This window comes from Gallus gallus, chromosome Z, assembly GCF_016699485.2.
Source record: "Gallus gallus isolate bGalGal1 chromosome Z, bGalGal1.mat.broiler.GRCg7b, whole genome shotgun sequence".
Lineage (NCBI taxonomy): Eukaryota > Metazoa > Chordata > Aves > Galliformes > Phasianidae > Gallus > Gallus gallus.
Window position 1 is genome coordinate 83455304 of NC_052572.1, and position 26790 is coordinate 83482093.

General features: G+C 45.6%; 1 protein-coding gene across 5 annotated transcripts; it reads right to left on the reverse strand.

Annotated features, from left to right (window-relative positions):
• Window positions 1–95: 95 nt before the first annotated feature.
• On the reverse strand, window positions 96–26553 carry TRIM36 (tripartite motif containing 36). 5 transcript variants are annotated; one of them, XM_046905859.1, is made up of 11 exons: window positions 26085–26553; window positions 20849–21083; window positions 17570–17599; window positions 13133–13458; window positions 10195–10341; window positions 8486–8581; window positions 6605–6858; window positions 5832–5956; window positions 4991–5284; window positions 4427–4724; window positions 96–3245 (listed from the first exon to the last, which is right to left on the reverse strand). In XM_046905859.1, exons 1-11 carry the CDS (start codon window positions 26478–26480, stop codon window positions 2873–2875), a joined length of 2574 nt encoding a protein of 857 aa, XP_046761815.1. In that variant the 5' UTR covers window positions 26481–26553; the 3' UTR covers window positions 96–2872. The 5 variants fall into 5 exon arrangements, with proteins under 5 accessions (XP_046761815.1, XP_040512098.1, XP_046761816.1 ...); XM_040656164.2 differs by lacking the exon at window positions 26085–26553 and adding an exon at window positions 22022–22191; XM_046905860.1 differs by lacking the exon at window positions 17570–17599.
• Window positions 26554–26790: the final 237 nt, after the last annotated feature.

Below are 26790 nucleotides of genomic sequence, written 5' to 3' on the forward strand. Positions count from 1 at the left end.
TTTCCCCTCAATTCACCACTTTCCGTCCATAACAAAAAACACTACTTCAACTGGCATGCTTGAGAGATGGGATGTAATAATGCAAACCACAAAGCTACAGTATTCTCAGCTTTTATTTAGAAAAAAACAGCTGACATCACATTTACATTTCAGAGTATTTTTAAATAAGGCCTTTTTGTTAAAGCTTTAGATACTTAAGAAGGGTCTACATGATTCACACCTGAATGGAGCTTTGCAAATCACACAGTATTCACCAGACAGCTATATTGCACAAAGATCCACACAACATCACACCATTCTTAGCTTAGTCCACATTGTAAAGTGCTGTTTTGTAGGAAGAAAGTTGTTTTGGAAAATAAGTGTCAGTGTAGGCATGTACTACTGAACTGTATCTCTGACAGGTGGAAAAAATCATTTGCCTCTGACAGTAAGCTTCTATTTAATAAACTGGAGCAAGCACCACACAGTACTGTGATGAACACATCCAAGGTATTCTACACCAAAAGCCATACCATTTTTAAAATGCTGAATGAGATACTTACATACCAAAAGGCAAGTAAATGTTTTAAGTAGTATCAGCCTGTGTCCAGTCGAATAAGTAATTGCATAGCAGAGCACATCTTAAATGAATGTTAGGCAAAGATATAATAGGAAAAAACTGAATTCTTCTTCCTTTACTTCTGTTTTCTTAAACCACTACCTTTTTTTCCCCCCTTCTTTTAAAAGATAGCCCCTCAGACTGACTTATCTTCACATTTAAGATGGTGTGGCTATTTTATGACTATTTTCATAAAGTAACGAAATGCTAAAGCCTGGTCATATTGGTCCAGATGCTTCCAAAGATCCAGGTGTGGAACTATGGAGTGCTAACTGAGACATAACACCTATAATTTAGAACAACTTCTGAAACAATAGAATTAAAAACGAGATATTTAGCTGTAGAACGAGATTTGATCTGGGATAAGAGATTAGGAAATCCAACCCTACAATCTCTAGCTTTAAGCTGATATTAGATTTGGTAGATAAATGGAAGAATGAAAATTACACATTGGGATAAGCCATAGCTAAAGAAAAGGGGATCTTGCCTTCTGAGTCTGATTAATAACTTGAGTTCATAAAGTCGTTGCTGTCACCCAGTTGTCTTCCAGTCAGCAGAGCATACAAAAATGTAAGGGCTTTCAGTGGCCGAATAACAAAATTGGAGGAACAATACATTTTTAACAGTGGGAACAAAACTGCTCAGTCTCACTATAACTTAAGCTGCTGCAAGATTTGGAAAAGATTTGTGTTCACTATAAAATTACTCAAAACAATCAAAAGACCAGAGAGCTGCAGGAAGCCCTCAGTACCAAGTGATGAGGCAAGATGGCAGAAGAGACTCAATCTTATTAAACGCAGAACAGTACATCAGATGGGGAAGCCTTGCATGCGTGCAACTTGTTCAGAGCTAACCATTAGGATCACGCGGAAAATTCTACAGAAGAAAATTTGTCCTCATCAGTTTAATATCTGGTATGGACCAAAAAGATAAGTTTTAAGATTACATAAAGAAGAAAATCCCAAATCTTTTCACCGTCCTTCACAGCTAGAGAGTCAGTCTCCTAAGATGCGAGGATCAAGGAATCACAAGATTTGGAGAAGACCTCTAAGATAAAGACAAACGGTCAATCCATCACCAGTGGTGCCACTTGCAATTTTCAGGTCACAGTCCATTGCTCTACAGCTATATACAGGTACTCAGTAAACATACTTCACATTCATCAAGATGCAACATTATATCCCCAAATTCATAAAAAAATTGAGTGTATTTTAGAAATGTCCTTTGCTTCAGAACCTTATTTTTTCACAATTAACAGTTGAAGTGACTCAAACGTTTGATTTCTGTTTGTGTAAATTTCTTCCAAACAGATGCAAGCACTACAACATGATACAGTTTTTAACACGAGAGGAACAGAAATCTGAACGGAGACGCCTTTCGAAGCAGAAATTGGGTCTTAAAACTGAATCAGTGCATTTTATCATTCGTACTAGAAAGCCATTGTTAGATTAAAAAATTAACTTAGAAAAACATGTATTAACAGAAATACATGAATTTTTAAGTTTGCATGTTATTAGTCATGTCAAGTACTCATTCACTTTTGCCTATAACCGGGTACTACTACTCACACATGCAAAAACTTCGGATATCAGACTTGGAAGTCTGACACTTCGGGTCAAATTGCACTTTATATATTTTATGTCTACACTAAAGGCCTGGAACAGTACAGGAACTTACAATTATACCATCAACTATACATCAGGCGTTAGAACTAGTTTCAGCTTACAGTTACATTACACTGACATAAAATAAAGTTTCTAGTTTAACGTCCTCCTTCCAAATACAGCCTAAATGTTCACCTGCAGTTTTCATTTCTCGCTGCTTTTTATTCTGTTAGTGCAATTTTGATCCTGCAGATGCATTAAGACAGGTATCTCAAAGAATAATGGCAATCATATGCTGTCAGTTTGGTCTGTTAAACTCAAAACTGACTATCTAAGAATCTATGTTACATAAAAGGCAGATTTGTATCCCTGAAGAGTAGTTTTGGTTGTTAGTCAAACTTCCTCCCCACCCTCCCTAGGAGGAAAGCTTGTGGAGATCACCATCACACAGATCACAAGAAAGGCAGGAGAGTTCCTGGAAGAACATTTCCTTTTGTTGGAAATGTCTGGACTGTTCATTTAAACAAACAAACAAACAAACAAACAAAAAAAGCAACACAGAAGTGTGACCAGCACTTAGGTATACTGTATTGGAATCAGGACTGAAAACTAAGGTAAAATGCTTCTGCTCTTGTTTTTATTTTCGGAACAGCACCAGGAGATCAGTAGCCTACAGGTCATCTTGGTATTCCAAGTACTTTGCTGGGATGGCTTCCATTAGGTGAATTGCTGCACCACCCATTAAGGCAAATGTTGGGTACATTATGCCTGAGCACTCCACCTCACACTCGTACAGGCATTTCATGTGGCTGGCATCATAAAAGCCCACCTTGCCGTTGTCACAGTCGAGGCAGATCCCCATGCAGGAGGGCAGGGGAAGGATTCTGCTTGCTGGATCCTTGGGGTCAGCAGCTGCCCTCGTGTCAGCGGCGGCCTTGGGGATGAAAAACTTCTTCATGCCCAAAGTGACCAGTGTGAAAGGCTGTGATGAATCCAAACAGGCATCTTCACTCCCACTGTCATGACCACTGTCTTGCTCAGATCTGGAACAGAAAAACAACCATTTGCTTTTGTCAGATTCAGAAATACTGTCTGCAGTGTGAACTAGAGGAAACACTTCTGTAAGACGGGTAACACTATACGAAAACAAAAAAGCTTGTGGGGTAAAAATACACCTGTGCTGGAAGGGAAGATACATTTCATAAGTGAACAGCCACTTGGGCCACTTGAAACAGCTGACAGGAGCTGAACTAATGAGGGTGAGACAATGGCAGGTTTTGTTAAGGAGCTATTAAGTTCCAAGTTTATCTAAATCTACTTATGCTAGGTAATGATTAATGAGCCTACCACGTACAGTAAATTAGGTAACTTGACAGGTAGTTCTGCAAACGTGATTTATCATTACAGGCAGGGTATGTTTAACTTTATTTACATAATAATAAATAACACCAATAAATACATCTAACGTCACTCTTGTTCTAAGAGGTTTCCATGCAACTGCCATGTTACACTGCCTCCACTACACTGACTAAGCAACTTAAGACATGAGCATTTTTTCAGTTTCATTACATTGCAAAGGAAGAAGCCAATACATCTGCTAGATATGAAGCTACACTCTCCAGACAATACCTTCCCAGCTTTCTGTTTCTAGACACATCCGAGTTTACTGTAGCTGTAATTGAGAACTGGAAACCTTTGTGCTGGTTTGTTCACAGTATTCTGACTTCTGCTCAGCAGCAATCCAAAAACCATACACAAGCAACTTGGAATCCACCATGATGCAAGGTACTACACAGATAGACAGATAACACTGTGAACGTTGTACCTCTGAACAGCTGACAATCTAGCATGCTAATGGTCTACCCAATGACAACCAAGAATTGCTTCAGTCTCGCAGCTAATGGATTTCTTTCCACCTTCTTGCTTTAACTGATGTATTTCAATATTTGTACAAACCTGACTTCTTTCAAAAAAATAAAGATAATGGGACCCTGAGCAATTCGAACAGCTCTCTACTGAAAGCAGGGAACAAGAAAGGAGTAGGACAACCTGCATATATCATATAGCTTCAAGCTACTTTCCACTGGTTAGGTTCACGTTTATTAACTGAGACTATATTTGCTTTTAAATTATTAAAATAAAATAAAACAAAACAAAACAAAATAAAATAAACCCAACCATCTTCTTGTATAGAACATATTTCATGCACGTGCCTGGAACTTACCTTGGGCTGGTCACATCATGCGTATTGTGGAAAAACTTCTGTATCTTGGTGCTAGAAACAACTCCCACTTTAACCAGGTAAGAATAGGCTTCCACACGAAAAGCCCAGAAGTGCTTCCCTTTGGCAATACCAGTGTCACCAATGATGTAATTCAGGCTTGTGTAGCATCCAAACTGCATGCGTTCAGCTCTTAGCAGTAAAGGAAATCCAGCCCTGCTTTCCACGGTGGTTCTTTCTGGGTTCAGAAGGAGACGTTCACTGTTGTACCCACATTTGTCATCAAAAAGAAAGCTAAAAACTGAAAAACAGCATTCCAAGAAATTTCCTGTTAGTTAAATATTTTTTGGCTTCCTGTGCTTATAAACTGCATCTTAACGTACGCTGACATTAGAAATTCTCACTACGAAAAGCTATTGGGATTGCCATGCACACTAATAATCGCAGTCTGATAATTAACCCGTTTATTATAGTGCTTCTATACATATGTACACAACCAATAATGGGATAGAAATCTGGGAACTGTAGGTGGTTTCCAGTGCAGGTGGACATAAGAAAACCCAGTACCTGGAGCAGGAGGTGTACGCAAAATAACTTCTTTGCTCCAAGAGCTACAGATGGACCCTTTATATCCTCGAACTCTAAAGGCGTAGCTACTGTCATCATCAAGATCAGATATGACTTTGCTCTTGCTGTAAACTTCAGCCTCCTGCCACATCACACTCTCCTCTTCTCTATTACGCTTACGATACTGAAGAACATACATATCAGCAGAGTCTGTCTTCCCAGAGGATTCCCAACTGATCACAGCTTTGTTATACATTCTGCATTGCTCCTCATTGATTTCTGGTATTTCCAGACCTGTAAGGCCAGAGATTAAGGAGAAAGAAACACCCAGAAGCTTAGATACACATTGTTTTAGAGAGATCTACACCAGTCTTTGCTCAGCAGCTTAGCAGAGTGGAAAATAATATGGCTTGCACAGTTGAACAGTACAGGTGACAATGCCTGTGTTTCTGCACGCAAATGAATTCCTTTAGTTTAATTTGAAAGCTGTGCTATTAATTTGTGCAAGCTGCTGAAAAAAAGACTAACAACATAAAAAATGCCCATTTTTTTTCTACGCACACAACAAGCTTCCACTAAGACTCAATTAAGTGTTACTTAACTACAATATTTTGGAGACCAATGTAAACTGGTACTGAAGTTGACGATATCTCAGCTTGCCTGTCAGATTAATAAGTAATGCTGATGGGTAATGCTGTGTGGATCATGAAGGCAGAAGGATCAATGCAAGTCAGGGTACCTCACTGAGATCTGCAACTGCAGCCCTGCATAAATTCTCACCCTTTCTAGAGAAGCTCTTAAAGCTGTAACTCAACAAAGACTTGACGTTCTCACAACTTACCATTGGAATAGAAGGATAAGTCATCAAGGATCACTTCTTGCTTGGCTGTGTCCACCACAAAATCTTCAAAAGAACTTTCAGCTGCTGGCCGGAAGCTCTTCAGAGATTCAGTAGCTTTTTGGATTCTGGAAGCACAGGAGCAGAGGGACGGCAGACAAAAGAAAAGGGAATGTATGAATGTACATTTCTAAAAACAAAAATGCTAGGTTTTACTTCAAAAAAAAAAAAAATCTGCTTCCAGGTACTTACTGAAGTCTCACCTTCTTCACTAGACAGAATTTAAATGCAAAGATTAAAATCTTTATGCACATGAAGGTGAGGACAGTGAACAGGTAACAATTCAAATAGCAGAGTATCTTTAACAGCTTTTTGCATTCTGTTCAAAGAACAAAACAGATGGGAAGTGCTAATGGAGAACAACTATTAAGATCAGAAGTGTAAAGTCAGAAGAGACCTATTAGATTAACTTGCAAATCGCTGATATAATCACTGTGCAAAGGAATGCGTCAGTGAGCGGAACGGACTGCCCTTCCACTGCAGTTCTACTAAGCAGGGCTAGATGCTTTAGAAGGCAGGAATCCCTTTGATGTGCTATTTCTCAACATGCACTGTACCACAGTAATCTCTTCTGAGCTGCACCTGGACTGGTTACGAGGTTCTGCAATAAAAGGTACGACACCCAGAACCCTGTTAGCAAGTGTTAAGATAGCCTACTTGACCAGACATCCTGCAGCAGCAGAACCTGTACCTAACCCAGATGATAACCGAGATACCTGACGTGAAGTTGTTTTGCTGTTTGAACAAAACAGGACTGGTCAGTCTCTTTAAGCACTTCTTGAGCATATCCTACAAGGCCACTATTTTCCAGGAGACCTTGATATTCTTCTGCTTGGGTTCGCAATTTGTCCAGCCTTAAATTCTTAGACACTTCAATTGCCCTAAGAGCCGCAGACTTCTTCTCTTCCAGAATATTAATTAATTTCTCAAAACTCTGAGATGCCTCTTCTTTAGCTCTTTCCCCATTGCTCTAGGAAAGAACAAAATACATTTTAAACCAATCTCATAGCTCTGTGTCTGTGTAAGGAAACACACACTGTTTTTTTTTACAAACCATAACAGCAACAGCTTGAAATCATCTGTTTGAAAGACGTACAGCACTGTACGTCTTGTTATACTGTTAAAGAACTCAAAATACAAGCAACATTACACCCAAGCTAGTATATATTTACTATCTTAACAATGAGAGTGAAGAGCAGGAAATTATTTCTCAGATTATGCCCTGAATTATATAGGACATTTATCTACCTAAACAGCTTATGGAAAAGCACTATAAAAGCAGATGGGTCTGAAGCCTTCATGCCCAAGAGACTTCTCACTGTAAGAGGCTGAGAAGCAAACGAGTTGATGTCCTAAACACTTGGTAGGAGATAAGGAGATGCTGGAGGAGGGGACCTTAAGAAGGCAAGACACTACTTCTCCAGGTGAATTTCCTTATCTTCTGAGACTATGAAGACCTGTTCAGCAACACCAAGAGAACTTAGAGGGGGAGGGAGAGATCTCAACAACTACGCTCGTGCATCAAGGATGCTCAACAAGGAGTCTTTTGGGCGGGGGGAAAGTGAGACACCTGAAGACCCTCCAACGCACTGACCCATTTCCAGAGTATTCTAAACCTCAAACTGCACCTGAGCAGGTGTAGTGTCATACCTCAGTCTGACAACCACTTGAGACCCGAGCTCATTTCTGGGACATTCTGAAGAAGGACTGTACACGCTCAGTGGAATTGCACAAATTGTGACTCGAGCTCCAGTTTAGTGGGGGGACTGTGAGCTCACAAACGTCAAAAGACTGCTAGTTCAGGCACATGTGCTCAGCACCAGAGAAACAGCCCTGACTACTGTGACACTGCTGGATCCAAGGGGTGTAATACAAGGCATATCAACGTAGCTCACAGCCAGTAAGATACAGACATATAGATCTAAGTATCACGGTCAGATCCAAGCAAACATTTAACTGATTGTTTGGCGTTGTTTCATGTTAATTTACCCTACGGGGATCTCAAACCTTGAGACCTCTGTAGGTTTCCCAGGGTAGCCCAGTGTCATGTTGCAACACCCAACTTCCTCGGAGCAGCAGGACCACTCTTGACTATTACCTCATGTACATGCACAGATATGATCTGCATCCAGGAAAGGGCAGGGCCAGGAGCTCCTGCAATTTCTGTCAGTTTTGCATTTGGCATGCAAAGAATACCCCCACCTCTGACTCCTCTATGCAGAGTTTTTGATCTTAATTCTGACTTTACTGCAACATCCTCAAAATAATTAAAAAGCATAAGCTGTGCGTTTCCATTAATACAGAGAGCTTTAAGTCTAACTCATCTATCTTTGATTAAAGTATCAAATAAGCCTTATTTCAAATTTACACTGGAAACAAAAACTTCCCCTTCCCCTTCCCCTGTACACTGCGCCTAAATTTCCCACGCTGTCAGAATGGCTTTAAAGCAAGAAGACTAACATAACTTTTACAGAAATTGGTTCAAATTAACCCTCCAACCCTCAACATAGCCAGTGAAACACTGTGCAGGAAACAGCTCCAGCCCTTGCTGTGTCCCTTCAAGGACTACCCCTTCACAAACAGCAAATCATTGTTACCTCTGTTTCTTTCAGCAGCAGACCCAGCTGTGAGATGTGAGCTTTTACTTGGCTTTCCTTGCTGATGAGGTACTCTATATCTTTTGAAAGCTTTTCCTATTAAAACAGAACAGCAAACTATCAGATCAAGGATTTCCAACCCGAACACATCAACAGCAGAAATAGGTCATTCAGTAAACACTCAGTTTACCTTGTAGAAAGGCTGTCAGTCTACTATCAGTTTCGAAAGTCACAGAATCAGGGAATCAGAAGGCTGGAAAGACGTTATCCAGTCCAACCATCCACCTACCACCAATATTGCCCACTAAAGCAGGTCCCTCAGTACAGCATCTAAACATTTCTTCAACCCTTCCAGGGACGGTGATTCCACCACCTCCCTGGGCAGCCTGTTGCACTTGGCCTTGTTGAATTTCATCCCACTGGCCTCAGCCCAGTGAGCCAGCCTGTCCAGATAGCTCTGACAAGCATCTTACCCCCAGGCAGATCAATACTCTCTTGGAACTTGGTGTCATCTGCAAACTTACTGAGGGTGCACTCAGTGCCCTCATCCAGGTCATCAAAAAAGATATTGAAGAGGACAGGCCCCAGCACTGACCCCTGGGAAACACCACTCATGACTGGTCACCATCTGGATTTAACACCACCAATCTCTGCACCCGGCCATCCAGCCAGTTCTTTACCCAGCCAACAGTGTACCTGTCCAAGGGCTGCCAGCTTCCCCAGGGGAATACTGCAGGAGACAGCGTCAAAGGCTTTGTAAGTCAACACTGTAAAGAACTGCTGAGTTTCCCAAAATGACCACACTGACATTCTTTTGAGCAAGCAACACGAAGCAACTTCAGAAGGCTCATTCCTTCCCAAAGAAGTCATCTTCTCTTTGGCTGAGTAACCAGAGGCTTAAGAACATTATTAAAGCTAACAGAAAAGCCCTGCCTGCCAGTTATTAATTCACTTCTAGTGAGAATTACTGGAGAAACGAGTGGTTTGAAGCATAGCTTATGAGTGTCTCTGTACTTCCCTATTTTCAAAAGTTAACATTAGTACAGGAACAGCCTTGAAAATACACAAGGAGGCCAAAAAGCAGAAAGGAAAAATGTCTCTTTTTTTTTTTCCCCTTTCCTCTCTCTCTTTTCTTTTTTCCCCCATTCTTCCCCTCTCCCCCCATTTTTTTGTGGATAAGAGCTAGAAAAGGAGAAAGGCAAAGAGCAGCAATCATTTTGTAGTGACAAAACAATGTTTGTAAGTCTGCTTCATTGTACTATGCGTAGTCAATTAACAGCTACGCAGCAGTAACATGCAAGGTCACCATGAGACACTTCAATTTCAAACTGTTTTGACGTGCCTTTAAAGTGTCAGTTCATCCAAGACACAAGGGAACCAGCCTGAAATCATCCAGTGGTGCAAGACAGACTGCAGGCTATTAACGGCTTAAACTTTCTGAAAGGGTCGGTATTGCTGCAACAAATGGCTCAGTTAAGGTGGAAGCACTTCGAAGAGGTTATGTTTCAAACATCACAGAAAAATTATTTTCTCAAGTGTGCCAAGTCACGTTAATGTGTACACTAACAGAGGTTGCACAACAGCATGCCTCATGACCAACGTCCTCCAAGGACACGTTCGGGCTTCCTGCCAGAGAGAGTTTGCCCTTACAACAGAAGCTCAACGTTCTTTCTCTTCTTAAGTTCGGGTCCAACAATGTTTACTTTTACCTTCAGAGTTTTATAGGCAGTGCTCATCATTGTTACTCTGTGGTTTGCATGAGATCCACCCAGTTTACAAAGATGACAGACAGGCCTTCTGCAGATCTCACAGTACATGTTAACTCGCTCCATTTCATGTTCTGGGCACATCAGTACCTAAAAAGAGAGAGCAAAGAATGAAAGGGTATTTCCAAAAAGAAACCATTAAAACAAACAGCTGTCCCAAGGCAGCATCCGATTCCTACAATGGATTTTTGTTTGTTGTACTCAACTTACGTGCCGTATTTTTATATTTATCCACAATTTCATGTCTGTGTACACACCAGGTAGCCTCCAATACTGCAGTTAATCATCTTGCTAATCCCTGAGGTTGTTTGCATGCTGTAAAATACCTCTAGCCATGTTCAAAGCTGTAAATGCAATATATACAACACACCCCACCCTCACAAATTCTACTGGCTGCAGGTCAGCACCTCAATTCTCTCTCAGAAGAGCTATGATTTGTTTCTTAAAGTGAGAGTTGGCATCACACAGTAGTGATTTAAATCTAAACTAGGCTCAGAATGGCTACGTGGCTGTTGCTCTTGGGGTGAAATACAGCCTCTAACATCAGTCACAGCCTGTTTAAAGACAAAAGGCTCTGTTTCATTTATTTTTTCCCATCTGATTCCAATTACAATTGTCTACTCAAGTATCAGCCTCAATGTTCTGAAAAGTTTGGCACTCACTAACAATCACCTTCCAAAAGCTGAACACATATGTTGGGGTAACTGCTAAATGAGGGATCCAAGTTCAAACAGCAGACATGCACAGCAAAAGAGGGGGGCAGGGAGAAAAAACAGAGCCAAAATAAAGGAAAAAAAATCCAGTAGCATAAATATGGACACACCAAATGAAAGCTGCTGACCATCTCTGAAACCAGCTTGGGCTATGGTGAGAAGGCAAAAGACCCTGGTACATAATATTATCATTGAGCAGAACCCATGATGAGCTGCCCGATTGTCACTGTCTAGTCAATTTAATTTAAAAAAAAAGGAAGAGGAAACTTTCATCAAAGGCAGCCGTGGAAAAAGGTATCTCCAAAGAACTGCAATCACCTCCTAGCCCATGGAAGTAATTTTTCCACAGCACTGTCTAGGCACACTTAACAGAAACCAAATAGTTTTATTTACCTCCTGCCTAAGCCAAGTGTACAGCCTGCAAACTAGAGACAGAAAAAGCAGATTATCTTGTCTAGCTCTCTCAAAATTCAAGGACAATCTGCCTACTGTGTGCTTCTCACATCCCCACCACACATGTTGTGCTTTGCAGTCTAGCTTTAAATTAATGCTATGACCGGGAACATTATTTAGGAGACTGACAAATACTCTTTCATTCAGTTCTGGTTGTTCACTGCTGCTACTAGGAAAGTCACACAAGTCAGCCCACAGCACAGTTCTTGCCACTAAACACAAGCATGTAGCTAATGCTGGGACACTAAGACTTACTGTGGTCTTTTGCTAGAGAGAGGGCAGTTCTGACAGTTCCTCCTGCTGTGTAACTTGAATTTAATTACATCCGTGTCCTGCATCACACTCAGCAAGAGAAACAAAAGTGACAGCAGTTTGCAGGCACTGTGTTTTGTCTGAACGCAGCAGTAGCGTGTAAAGTAGAAAACTTGCAATGGCGTTGTTGTCTTTTGCTTTGGAGGAGGATTAGAAGGGTGCACCTAACAGCAGCAGAGACTTGAGCTCTCACCTCCAGCTATCACCCAAGGAGGAATAACACAAAGAAGACGCTTTGTGTTGGGTTAAGCTCAGGCTCAAAACACGCAAAGGGAACTAGCCTCATGCACAGGGTCTTGTTTGGTTGTTTTCTGTTGGCTTGTTTTTTGCTGTTTGCCACACACAGGCACCCTCCCTGACATGCCATTTAGAATCGCTGCCTCTTTTGAGTTGGAAAGGGGACCCACAAGGACCGTCAAGACCAACTCCTACCTCCACACGGGACCACCTAAAATTCAAACCCGGTACCTGAGAGATCTGCTCAAATGCTCCTTGAACTCCATGCCCACTGCCCTGGAGAGCCTGTTCCATGCCACCACTCTCTGGTGAAAAGCCTTTTCCCAACACCCAGCCTGACCCCCCCCCCGATGCAGCCCTAAGGCTTCTGTTGCTGTCACCACAGAGCACAGATCAGCACCTGCTCACATTCAGCTAGCCATCAGCCAGAACCACCAGATCCCTTTCTCTGGGGCTGCACTCCAGCCTCTCATCCCCCACTCTGTACACAGAACCAGGCTTATCCTGCTCCACGTGCAGAATCCAGCACTTGCTCTTGTTAAACTTCATGCAGATGGTGATTGCCCAGACCTGCAATCTCTCAAGATCCCTCTGAGTGTCTCGAGGGAGTAAACACCTCCTCCTAATTTAGTGCTGTTCACAAACTCCAGCACCTATGGACCACAATGCCTTCTAAAGCAGCTTCACAGGAGACTTTGCCAACTAATTCCATGGGAAGCCTGAAGTCTATTCTCCCCACATCCAGGGTTGAAGTTTTGGTGGCAGTTTTCCCCTTATCACCAAAGATTTTTAACTTGATGCTTCATGGTCACTGTGGACAAGACAGCCCCCAGCTGCCAATTCACCCAGAAGACCCTCTCTGTTTACAAGGATGTGTTTCCTAGTAAACTCCCTTAAGACAATTCTGGACGCTCAAAATTTTCATGTTTTAAGGTAAATGAATAAACAGATAAACACAAACTGAAGTAAAACAAAATGCTTAATTTTAGAGTCCCCTTCAAGTATGTTCAAGCCACTTCGGCATCAACAAACAAAAGCTTATCATTTACTCAACTGACAGCAGAAGTAAACAAAACACCAGTGGTCCTAAAAATCAAGAGCACAGATATGTCTGAAGCTATGTCTGAATACAGCAATCAAAATTCCCTAAGATCCAGTGTACTTACCTTAAGTCTGATGTTGGTGGTTGGTCCAACGTACTCATGCTGAGCTTTTACTGTTCCCCAGGGATGGTGTACCTTAAAACATTCATTGCAATAGCTTGCACTGCAGTCCATGCAGCTCTTTGTGGACTCTTGAGGTGGAGGTTTGCAGAAGTCACACATGATGGCTATGGCTGCCCTGGCTGCCTGCCTGTGTCGTTCCACAATTGTTTCCAAAGTAAAATTCCGAAACAAGCCATTGACACCACGTTCTCCAAGATCAATATCATGCAGGCAGCCAGGACAAGGAAACATAGTTGTTCTGGGAGTCAGGGAGTTGCGTTTTCTGCCTGCGTAGACAGCAAATCCTGATTAGAAGGAGCATAAACAGAAGGGCTTCAGGTCATAACAAGAGAAGCACAAGAATTTACGAACCAACCCCAAACTATCACGGTATTTCACCCAAACTAATACAATACTGACTTATAAACACTCTGCCAAGCCAAAGAGAATAGATGTGCCATGACAAAGGTACTGTAATGTTTGAGACCAGACAACATTACCAACTATTCCAAAACTTAATTCTGTCAAGATGAATTAAACTGTTCCAATTCTACCTTCTGCTTCCTGCAGCTTTGCTTCTTGCAACAACTCTGCCTGCACTGCCAGGTGTAAATAAAAGCAATTTCTCTACTACTCAGAGCTCCTCAGCATCCCTGCACGAGGCATGGGAGGCAGGCTGCCTCAGCTTGTGGCCACCCACTTCAGAGAGACTGAGGAGCCACTCAGGAACAAACGTATGCCTAACTAAGCCTAATAAACTCCTATGTTAGTTACATACCATGGGGAACTTCAAAAAGGCACTCCTTTAAATGATGATGCAGTAGTTCGTAGTCTAGCTGGGGATGCATTCAAATGTTGCCTTTTGAAACACTACACACGTACCTCTTAGGAACCAGCCAGCATTAGGCTAACTGGCTGTCTAAAGAGAGACTAACAGCTTACAACACATCCCAGTGAAAGATACTTACTCCCACTGAGAACAGCTATTCCCAGTCAAACTTATCTGGGTTATCCCAAGAGAAGCCATAAGAGGAGGAAAAGGAGAACTAAGTATTTCCAGTATGCACTATCAGCCAGAACTGTCAGTCAAAATGTGCAGAGGCTGACAAAGCTTTTCTCTAGCTGAACAGCCTTCACAGAGGAAGAATGCTTAGAAAACCCAAACATAAAGGCTCTTACTATGACCATCACGTTTGAGAGCTTCCTCCACTCTGAATCAGGGGGCCACAGATGGTTACACACATTAGGTCCAGCTTGTTTTATTTTGAAAGTGGACTGTGGGGAAGCTCCAAATAGCTGCACACAGTTTTCTCCTCCTCTCTGAGATAAAGAAATTCAAGGCTCAAATAAAACTGCAAGCTAAAAGAGCCTCCGGAGCGTGTGCCAAACACTGCTCAAACAGACCCGAAGGCTGTGCACAGCACAGCGTTCCTAAAGCTAGCAAGAAGGAGTGCAGCCCTATCTCACTCCAGAACATGGAGGAACAACGAACTGAGCACTGCTCTTCTGTGCCTGCTTCACCCAACACTTCACAACTCGCCTGCCCATCGCGCCTCTTCCAGCCTCTCACCATCTCTCTGGAAGAAGCAGCCAAATCAACAACACTAAGCTTAGGAAGGTGGCTGTTTTGCAGACCTTTGAAATGTGCCCCACGACAGTCATGCATGACCATCAGCTAAGAAGCAAAAACCAAGGGATAAGTAAGCTCGTACAAACTGGCAGCCTCAGTCTCTCAATCTCGGCTGGTCTGATGCCCTCCCGTCCATACCAATCACAGTACAGCTGACTCAATTCACCACACACAGCTTTATGGCTAAAGGAAGCAGAGGTTTGGTGTGGATTTTGTGTGCGTGAGGTTTGGTGGGTTTTTGTTTTGTTGTTTTTTTTTTAGCTTTTTTTTTTTTAAGATATATATTGCTTTTGGTTGGTTGGTTGGTTTCTTTGTTTGTCATATTTCAAATTTTCCTAGTGCTCATTTGAAGCAAATTAATCACCCAAACTGCGTGTCCTGCAACATCTGTAACTTGGCATACACAGCAACACACACATGCAAGGCACAGGAACAGCAGCCAGGCACAGACTTGATCTCAGATGTAAGCTCCAAGCTTACAACACCGTGCACGGAAATGGAGAGACACCTTTCACACAGACACCTGCAATGGCCTGCAAAAAAACAAAGAGGATTCTGCACACAGAGCCATGCAGTCAACAGCTATAGAAAGGGGATCTGGAGTATTTGTTAGAACTAAAAGAATAACAGCACAGTGTTGCATGTGGGCCTACGAGTGATTCACTACAGCAGAGAGCACGCAATGACAGAACATGGAAGGAGGGAAAGAAGACAACAGGGTGCAGTGGTCAAGTTTAAAAATGGGACTTGAAATTCTCATCCAGGAGCATGCTTTTGAAGTCTGGGCAAAGCAGCCCGCAGGTGGGACTGGCGACACAGAGGTGAGCTCTGCTGCAGTCCAATTGAGGCATTTCATCCTGCCCATCACGGGACAGAATCACTGCCATCACAAAGCCATGCTTGGCAGTGACTGGTGACACTGCTGGTAGAAAGCCATCCAGCATCAGGCAAGCCCTGCATTTCTTAAGATGCCTCATCCCTTTTCCCTGACTGTACTCTTAAGAGCCTGGACCGTGTTTTCCTGCCTTAAAACCTGGAAGAGTGCATTCATAGCAGCACTGCATGCTGTGGCACATCAGTATTTAGGAGAAGAAACATTCTCTTTTTGCCTCATTTAAAACAACGTTAATATACAAATATGCAACAAGAACTAGCTCGATTTCCTGAGCTCTGCTTACAAGGTCTATATGCTTGCATTTTAAAAAGGAAGTGCTCATGAGATGATAGATTACTTGGAGCACTGTCATTCCTAGCTGTCTTGCAGCTTGCTGAAACTGAACGGCAAGCATTCCATGCAGCAAGAAAAGCCCAAAAAATCTACAAAGAAACAAAAACCCATGAATTCTGTAGTCACATCAGATGTGTGGCCAAGAGGAACTTAACTCCATTTCATGTCGTCTTTTACAGTTTGCCAATCCAGTTTCCGAAGGACAAGTATGCACTCTCTCTATATTCTGTGAAATACTAGGAATCGTCTCAAGGAATAAATAAGACCACTTCACCTGCAATTAATAACTCTACCAATAACTAAAGAATAGGCTCAGCACGTGCTCGTACTCAGTCTCCAAACTCACAAATATCAGAATGGAGACTGGGATGACTCAAGTCAAAGAGCAACCTTAGGTATGTCTTATGAAGACGTAGACTTCTTATGAAGTCTAGAAGCTTAGGCTTCTCTTCCCAAGAAGAGAGGCCAACACTTCAAATGTAGAAGAGCCCAACCTACCCCTGCGGGTTTGCAAAGGGATAAGATATCTTAAGATAAGATATCACCAGCATTGTGTGATTATGGACGACACGAAAATTAAATGTGTCAGTTTAAAAGAAAAAAGGAAAAAAGGAAAAAAGAAAATGAATATTTTAAAAGTCAACTGGATTCTCCTAAGTTCTAAAAAAATGTCGGTGTCTTGATTTGCCAGCCCCAAACTCAGCTTTTGGATGGATGCTTAGGAAGAGAGAAAAAGCTGAGAGAAGCGGCTGCAAAACAACACTTTAACCTTACCCAAATGAAGGGTGTTTTCTGCAAAAAGAGCAGATAAGGACAGCCTTCTGAGAGCTCTGGTGGAGTCCTGCACTATTTCTTTCTTTTATGACACCCTCAGTCTTTACCTGCTGCAAATGAAGGCCCACATTCTACTAACTGCTGCGTTCCTCACACTGAGCGTGAAAGGCACATTTGTCTTTGCTTCAGCTCATTCCTTTCTTGAAAGGAACATTATCCTTAGTGGCTGCTCACGTACCCATCAATACTACAGCAGCGTTTTTATATGATTATGTTATTTTGACAAAGCATCGCACAGAAATAAAACCGTGCTCAACTGCCAGATCCACAAACACCTATTCAGTTAACCAGGTGCACATTTCAGTCTGCTTCTTTATCAGACATAATTAAGAGGGCTCAGAGAAAACGAAGAACTGTATGACCTTCTATACCTGAACGTTAAAAAGCTTGAGAATAGACTCGTTTGTTTGTTTTTTTGTTTTAAAGGGAAGAGTGAATTTACATCATTTACACATATATATACCTATCAAGCATGTCCAGCAGTGCACAGTCACACAAAAAAATAGCTCTAACCTTAAACCCAATGTCAGTCCAGTTGACCTTTAAGTCAGAATGAAAAGCTTTGAGTTCTTTGCTGCACCTTCGCTCGCTGCAAAAGCCACTTTGTGGACTTGACCACTGACAGAGATCTATATGCTAACCAGCAATACTTGAGATCTGAAGACCTCACTACCTAGAGCCAAAACAAGATGTGAAGCGTTTCTACCTCTCCAACCAAAAGACCTCCTCTGTGAGGCTGCAAACAATGAACAGAAAGTTGTTTAGAAACCAGGAACTGAGATATACCATTGGCCTACAATGGTTCAAACGAAGATCGTCGGCTGTTGTCTCTCCTGGATCTGCTAAAAGACTGCAGCACTGAAATGAAAGAACGTTTAATTCCTGGCGCACGACGACACAACCGTAATATTCGAGCAGAAACAAAGAAGGAAGGAAAAAAAAACCATTTTAAAGGCTCACGTTCTGCATCATCCAGCAGTGCCACACAAATGACAACACAGCCACACCACGTGCTTCCTTCCAATGACACCAACATACCAATTACACTAATATTACAGAAGATGCGTTAGAATAACAAATAGGTTTTATTCCCATTCAACATGCAGCAATTTATGCAAGCAATACTTCATAAAATACAGTTGTGTTTTCAAAAACAAACAAACAAACAAACAAAACCATTGTGTTGGATTTTAACAAGAACACCCACTCCCATTTCAACTGAAGAGTGAAGAGTTCTACTGGTTCTGGCCCTTCTACATTAAGGCAAATTGTATTTGTAAACGCAAGCTGTGTCTGCACAGCAAATAAAGCATTCAGACCCATTCTTTCCAACATTTCAGTGCCCCAAACATTTCCAGCACGTGGCCCTCCTCGTGCAGACAGTGGGCGAAAAAACAACGAAGAACTAAAGCACAGCAAGGAAGGACACAGAGGAAGAGATCATATATCTCAGCTGCCCCAAAAGTAATGCCTCCTATTTATTTCCGCAGAAACTGCAGAGATACAGAGATCACAATAGCATTACTTGATGGAGCACATTCTCTGCTACGGAACACAATTCTCCAACGTAGTCATCACCATTAGCCGTGCATTTTCAACAGCAATGAACAGCAGCCTGCACGCTGCACTCATTAAAGTCTGCACCAGCGGAGGTGATCCTCTGCTCCACAGCTGCTATGAGGGAGTTGCTGCTGGGAAAATGTTGCCCATGTGGTTAAACTTTCACTGTGCTGGCATCCGCTGTTTGGTCTCCATTAGCATTCAGCAAGCATCAATGAATGGCAATGGGAGCATTTTTTGCCCGCATGGAGGAATTCAGGTACAGAGCTTTGCTTCAGGTGGACTTCCACGTCAGACTGCCACCTGTCACACAGCAACGAGGTGTGACAGACAACATCCACCTCCGATGCTGTGGGCAAGCATGACAGAATAGGAGGCACTGCTTTCGGAGCAGCCCTCATACATTTCCACACACAGTGATTTGACAGCTGTACCAAACTTCTGACAGCAACAAGCTCACACCTCAGAGGGCAACGCGACCACGATACCTGCAACATCAGAAGCAAAGGACGCAAAGACAGCACAACCTGAACATTCAAATGTGTTCTTTAAAGCTCCCATTTCCATATGATTTTCATTTTGCAAATCCGAAATGTCTGGGAAGATGATTTGCCTACGATGTGCCTCTGCCCAACACTCATTAGGGGGAACAGAGGGAAACCAATTCCTTTCCAGCTTCAGCGCTCTCCTGCAGTTCATGGAAAGGGTATGAAGACATTAGCAAAGCATTTCTCTCTCCCAGATTGGGAGATAGCACAGATGACACTCCATCTGTCTGCTAGAAGGGTGGCAGACTACTGTGAAGATGACAACGCCTGCATTAAGCTGATGGCATAGATCTCAATGGGGCAGGAACACCACAAATGGGTCTTTCCTGTCCTGCAGTCAGGGGTGTTAACAAAGCAGGACATTTAAACCCTGTGAAAAAAAGCTGCTACTGCAGAACTGGGAAATGAACTCTATAAACCCCAGCCATCAAGTCTCTGAAACTCTCCTCCCCTCCAGCACAGTCGCACGGGGGGATGTGAGAGCATTTGGTTTCCTATGGCCATCCAGTGCCAGCTCCTCAGAGGAGCCTCTGCCTCCTTCAGCATGCAGGGTGGACTGTGCTGCACACTGAGGTGCACCGCGTCACATCAGGTCCTTGTTTCTATTGGCGATGGCGAGCAAGGTGAAGGTGGGTTAACAGGACAGAGAGGAAGGGCAGCACAAGAAGGCTGCTCCCCATGCACAGCCTTCCTTTTTCACACTTCCTATGCTGTCTCTCACGCGGAGGTCACCCGCAGTGCATTCACCACCTTCCAGGCACCCAGCCTGCGGCTGTGATACCCACCTGTCAAAGCTGACAGCCACAGAATTAGGGAGGCTCTCAGTCCATGCATACGAAGCAATGCCAGAACACCAGTCTTACTGGGGGGTGGGGGGAAGGGGGGAGCGAGCAGACCTCCACTTGGAATAACACAGTTACCAGTGGGCTCCTGTGAAACTGCTGCTGAGGAAGGCAATGGACTGTGTATAGAGCTCAGTCACCTCAAGGCTGTCCACACCACATCCTGGAACAGGGCTGGAATGAAGATAACTAGCAGTTTGATTCCTTCAAGCAACAGTCAGCCAAGCTGTGGCAAGCACAGCATTTACTTATCAAACTCATTTCAGGGAACAGCTGAATAAATCAAAGTGTCACGTAAGCGAAGGCAGTGACAACTGAACTTTGAAAGCTGGGAAGGGGACAACTGTGAACATGAAATGCAAATAGATTCGGGGTGTGCCTTGCACATGACTCTTCTGGAGCGCTGCGGAATGTGGTTTTATAGTGGGCAGTTTTTCCAGCGTGAAGTCTAAAAGCCGAGATGAGGTCTCTTTCAAGATGCACGGCATGCATAAAATGCTTCCAGTGTATCTGTGTAAAATCTGATCACCTCGTCCCTGAATTACAGAGACAGCTGAGTACAGTCAGAGTAAGAGCCTGTATAGTTCTTCAATCACGCAACAGCCGCCTCCTACGGAAAACAATTTACTGCAAACATCACGAAAAGGGCAGGAGAACACTGCTGTTCGCGAGGTCTGCAAAGGCTCAGAAGCAATTCCAAGCTACAGAATTTAGGCTGGTTGAAATCTGGGAGGACAACAGAACTGCTGACATCCACACCTCGGCGCCCAACAGCACTTGAAGTAAGTAGGCAGTGGCTACAGACATTGACAGGATGCCACACAGACAAACGCTTTCAGTGTGAAATGCCCGGCCTTTGAAATTAAAACCTTCCCAACCTTCTGTTTTTCTTGCAGAATGAATGAGTGCTATCCTAAGTCATCTCATTAACCACACTGGGAGAACCGAGAAGGCATTTTCCCCACGCAGATAGCATTCAGCTCAAGTCAACCTAATACACAGCATTAGAAAAGCGTGCAAAGCTCCGACACGTACCTGATCTGCTAATTCTGTCAATCTTGTCCATGCTAGCAGAAGAGATTCGGAACCGCGGGCTGCTCTGATTTGAGGATTCAGAACCTGCGTCAGCAAACGAGTCTTCAACTGTGAACAGTATATCTTTCACACACTTGTGACACAGGTTATGTTGACAAGGAAGGATCAGCGGGTGGGTGAACAGCTCGTTGCATGCTGGGCAGATGAGCTCTCTTTCAATACTTTTGGTAGCAACCTTTGACAGAAGGAGGAGAAAACCAAGCAGAAAGCACCAGCTGTAAGACACTGCATGTTCATAGAATCACAGAACCATAGCATGGCCTGGGTTGAAAAGGACCACAATGATCATTGAGTTTCAACCCCCTGCTATGTGCAGGGTCGCCAACCACCAGACCAGGCTGCCCAGAGCCACATCCAGCCTGGCCTTGAATGCCTCCAGGGATGGGGCATCCACAACCTCCTTGGGCAACCTGTTCCAGTGCGTCACCAGCCTGAGTGATGCTGTCCCTACTCACGCCACCAAAGCCCAGCTCTGCAGAAGGATGGTTGGTTTCAGCTGCCTTGATGCAGAGCTCTGGTTATCACTGCAAACAGATCTTTATTAACATTTATGAGAGTGCTCCTTGCAGCTGAAAAGCACACAGCTTCTACGCAAACTTGGTTCATCTTTAGCCTACGCCTGCATTGCAGGGTAGGAGAGAAGACATGTAGGATTAATTGCACCTCGGGACGCAGCGGAACGAAAGCAACCGCACTTCTTAACAATAGCAAGCCACGCATTTAAGTCGGCTCGCTTGCTTTTCACGAAGGGAAAAATTAGAACAGAAGAGTCCAGTTGGGCAGACAGCCGGCTTCCTCGCCGTGTTAACTCGCAGGCGGGCACCGGAGCTGCCGTGCTTCGCCCGGGGCAGCAGCTGGAGCCGAGCACGGCCGTCCGCACGCAGCGCCCGGCCGGGACCGTGCGGGTGCAGCGCAGCCCCGGCGCGGCTTCCCCGATCCCGGCCACCCATCACCGGCGCTGCCCACCGCCGCCCCGCTCTCACATCTGTTCGCAGACCATCTCCGAGCCGTCAAGCGAGGAGAGAAAACAAAACGACAGGAAAATACAAACATCCCAAGCGCGGCCCCTCGACAAAGCCGCCCCCCCACCCCCGCCCCGAGCCCCGCGCTCACCTCCGGCTCCAGCCCGTCGCCCTCCATGCCGGCCCCTCCTCCGGCCGCGGGCTCGGCGGCGGAGACCGCAGAGAGGGGAACGGACCTCGCCGCGCCGCCGCGCCGGGCGGAACCGCGGCAGCGCACAATGGCGGGCGGCGGGACGCGGTACCTGGCAGCCGCTGCGCGCCGCGGGGGGCGGCCACGCCCAGGGACTGCGGGGCAGCGGCCGGCCGGCAGGGGGCGCCGCGGAGTCGGGCTGCTGAGGGGGCTGACGGCGGCAGCGGTCAGTGGCCCAACGGCGGAGACGGGGCGTGAGGGGAGCGGCGCGCGACGGCTGTGGAGCAGGGCGTTCATCGCCGCCTCCTCCACATCACGACGTGGCAGGGATGAGAGGGCTCTTGAAGCCCTGCAGGGGTCTGAGGTCCCCTCCTGCGTTCATGCTTATTTACCAGCCTCTTGGTCCGCCCTAGCCTCGAACTGCTGCACCCGCCGTGCCAAAATCCACGTTATCTCTAGGTCACAGGGGAGATAGCACAGCCAGGGTTCTCTGCCACGTTAGGGAAGTAAGAGCAGGAGCCGCGTCCAGAAGGGACTCGCGCTTCCCCTCCTGTTGGCTGGGAGCGGAGTCACACCAGGTACCCGTGAGAGCAGCACGCCTCTGAACCTGGGGAGAGCGGGGGCTGCCACCATTTGCTCTCCTCCCTAAGGCTAAGTGGCACTCGTTAATTCCAGCAGCAGTGCAGAGCAGTCCCCGAAGTGCCCGTCTGTATTAATTACCAGCGCAATCCAAACAAGGCTGAGATACTGGTTTTCAATTAGCTGCGAGAATCCTACGCTTGTACTTGGGCGCTGACCAGGATCCCGCTGTACGGAGCAGCACAGCGCTGCCCTAAATAGCTTGGGACATCCTGGCAACACCTCCACTGCCTTCAGCATCCACATCCGAGGCCGCTATCAGGCCCTTAGATCCAGATTTTCCAGGGCTGTTTTTCTCTCGTGCTGCTTTTCCACCCAGGGATCCTCTCTTGAGCTGCACGCTGGCTGGCAGCAAAGCCAGGGTGCACACAACAGGAATAGAGGATGCCTGTGGGGATGCCCACCTTCGCCTTCCCGATGATCGTCCTTCAGCTGTATCTCGCTGACATGGGCGTATTGAAATGACAGTAAGGGTGGCGTTGAGGATTTCTGGCCTTAAGTATAAAACTGACAAGCCCTAGTGCTCTGGTTTGGGTTGTTTATCTGCCCTGCGGGGATGTGCTACAGGACCGTGATCTTCATGGTCCGCTGGGTTTCCTATTGAATCCCATAACCTGATCAGCTGGACAGAACAATTTTGGAAGGTCACACTGCTGCTGCGCACAGAGTGCTCGGCCAATAAAGACTGTGCTCATCAAACTGCCGCAATATTGAGGTAGTGCTCAGCTTTGGAAAGTATTTTGCCTTTGGTCAGTGCATCTTTGCTTTTTCACCGTGTGCTGTGTGTAGTACAGACCTGGAAGATGGCAGGGGCTCTCAGAGGAGCTGACAAGGACAGGGGACAAGCAAAGCTGGGCTCCATGTGGTGATGGCAACGGGACCCGAAGGAAAGGAGGGAAGGCAGCAGGGCAGACCTGCAGCCTGCAGCAGGGTCAGGGTGGAGAACGTGCAGGATTTCAGATCTCCTAAAATTATTTTCAGGAGGTTGCTGTGTCCATTTCATGTGGACATAGATCTGTCCGTATCATGCTGCCCTAGATCTGAAATTCACACCAGTTTGCATCGGTTTATTGATTTCATTCTACTTGCAGGACAAGTACTGTTATCAATTACAGCATCAGGAACTTCTTTGTTGACAGTTCTGTTAAAGTTAAGACCACAGGAGAAGCAGATACATTCCATGGAAGGAAAGAGGAGTAAAACAGTTTTGAATGGATTGAGGATGAATAACTGTAGGAGTTTTTTTCGGTGCCCAACCACTGCAGAAGGCAGTAGAAGACAACAGGTTTGTGAAGCAGAGTTCCCCTGGGGAACAGCACTGTGCAATGATTTGCCCTGGTTTGGGGGCTGACAAGCTAAGTGGAAAAACAGCATGACTGCCAGCAGAGATCATGTTCCCAGCCTCCAGGAGCTGACATATGGGGAGCCATACCCCTGGGACATCACTGCACAGAGTGCAGCAGTGTGGCTGCAAGGTGCTGCTGGCACATCCTCTTCCTCCAGCAGGAGTGCCTTGCATGAAAACTATCTGTTTAGCAGTTTACATTAATCCTGTAAAGCTGTGTTTCAACAGCTTTATTAATGTGAGAGGTTGGGAAGGGGAGAACTGAAGCGACGTGGTCTCTAAGCCATGCTACCCTGCCCCCCTTGCACATATGGTGTACTGTGCAGAAGTGTCCTTTTGCTGGCATGATTTATGTCACCTGAGAAAGAAGCTCCGTTAGTCCCAGCAGCATCTCCGAGCTCCTGGTAACATCAGTAAACTACAAAGGATCCGTAACCTAAAACCCTAGTCTGGAGATAACAGCATGCAAAAGGAAATGCAGCAGGTGAGAGGCCTCTGCACTGGGCCTCGCAGAGCCTCACGCACAGCACCCGTCGCTATGGAAAGTGTGCTAAGGCCAAGCAGCTGCTGCTACTCCTCTTTCCTTCACGAATGTCAAGAATCTCGGGGGATGAGGCTTGGCAGGGCGATGCTCTGTGTGCAGAGAACAGAGCTGTTTTCAATAAACACACACATTGAACTCCCATGTGCTAACTCTGCTGTCTATCGCAGCATATGCTCTTGTGGAGGGAAGACTGACTCAAGCTGCCAGCATGGGCTGCTCAGCTGCAAGAGATAAGGCAGGCATGCTACTTCATCGCAGGGAAATCAGGGGAAAAAGGAGTTTCTTGCCTGAAACCCCTTAAGATTTTGTGTATTGTTGTTGCCCTGGTTTCAGCTGGGACAGGACTGATATCCTTCACAGTATCTGGTATGATGCTGTGTTTTGGTTTTAGGAGAAAACCAGTGCTGATGGCACACCGAGGTTGTAGTTGCGACTGAGCAGTGCTGCACAGAGCCAAGGATGTTTCAGCTGCCCACACTGGCTTTCCTCTAAGGGGGTGTGAGGGCACATGGAGCTGGAGGGAACCAAAGGGGTATTCCACACCATATGTCACTGAGCAAAGACATTGCTGCCCAGGCAGAGAATACAGTGGTAGAAATATGTCACATAGGTGCCCATCTACCCCAGAACTGGGCCAGCGAAGAACATCAGAACAACAAGCATGCGAATCAGGCTGCTCGGATTGAAGTGGCTCAGGTAGATCTCAACTGTCAACTGTCACCCATAAAGTGGATGAGACAGGAGCAAGGCCTGCCTGTCCAAACTGACCTTGGGGCCCCGGGCACAGCTGCTCCCGAGCAAGGAGAGGCAGAGAATTGTGGAGGAAACCCTCTTCCACCTAGCTCCAAGGGTGCACGCTCAATGCTTGGATGAAGATTCAAGTTCTCAATGAAGAACTGCATTCAAAGACATCTTTGGAGGTGACCCAGACTGCCTCTGGGATGCATCCAGAACAAACAGAATCTTCCCAGCAACACCTTTGTTTATCATACACGTTCAGAAATGCAGTGCCTGCCTGGTATTTTTTTAAACTCATCACAGAGGAATCTCTGAGTGGAGCAGAGGAGTGTTTCCTCTTGCTTTTTTCTTCCCCCTTTCTGTAAGAAATGCATATGCCAGTTTCCCCCTAAATGTTTTCAAACTCCAAATTGTTTCCTGCTGGTGACATTCTCCTCTCCAGCACTGCCTACACCCCAGCTGCGTCTGATAGGAAAAGCACCCAGTACCATGCTGGCATGGCATGGTCAGTGACACCCACTGGTTAGCATGGGGACAAATTGCCAGAGCAGAGGGCTGCTGAAACGCCGAGTGCCAACTGACACTGTTCAGCTGACAGCCTCACGAGAGTGCTGCGAGGGTTAAGTGAGCCAACAAAATACAAGTACTCAAAAATAGAATGGAATGGAATGGAATAACAGAGGGAATGGGGAACAGGCTGCAGTGAGAAGGAAACCCCCGTGCACCGACCAACCCGCTCCCAGTAGCCTGGTCCCTACCTTGCCCCACTCCAGCAGCTCCACGAGGTACTCGAAGTGCCCATGTCCGGCCATCCCCAGCATGGCACAGCTGTCACCTGGGAGCAGCGGGGGTCTGGCAGGCATTGCCGGCACCCACAGCCTGGGCTGGGCTGAGGATGGGCTCGGTGGGCAGCTGGGTGCTGCCGTGGCAGCTGAGTGCCGTCGTGCAGGTGGGCTCGGTGCTCTCTGCAGCCCACGGCTCGGGACCCATGGTGGGCATACTGCTGGGCAAAGGGACGGCTCGGATGTGCATCCCAGAGCAGGGTGCATGATGTGTGCACAGCGGCACACAGCAGCGCACTTGTCCCCGAGGCACCACCCGGTCTGATGAAATTCCAGGTTTTGTTTAAGATGAAAATGCATGTGGGCATACATTTGCACATGAGAACACCTGCTAATGAAACACACGGAGTTGTATGTGCAGTCTCCCTGGCTGGTGGCATGTCTGTGGGGGCAGTTAGGCAGGAAGAAAAGCTCCACCATCTGTTTCTGTGTCCCGGGCTTGGTGCTGCCACTAGAGATGGGATGCACACAGCATGCCTGCGTGCTGCCGAGGCAGCTCAGTACCTGCTGCTGGGGGAGAGCAGCCCTCAGGGAGCTGCTGCAAAGACCCCGTGGGATGGCTGGTGAACAATGCTGGAGACATGGCAGATGTCGCACCCCTGCTCCACACCACCCTCCGCTG

Bases quoted from the DNA above. Each gene is read 5' to 3' on its own strand.
- TRIM36 (XM_046905859.1), bottom strand. From the start codon at position 26,480: ATGTATGCCCACATGCATTTTCATCTTAAACAAAACCTGGAATTTCAT. The intron at 8,582-10,194 runs GTAAAAGTAAAC...CTGTTTTAATAG, and splicing joins CTGCCTATAAAACTCTGAAG to GAAAAGCTTTCAAAAGATAT. The intron at 3,246-4,426 runs GTAAGTTCCAGG...TTTCTGTTCCAG, and splicing joins CATGATGTGACCAGCCCAAG to ATCTGAGCAAGACAGTGGTC.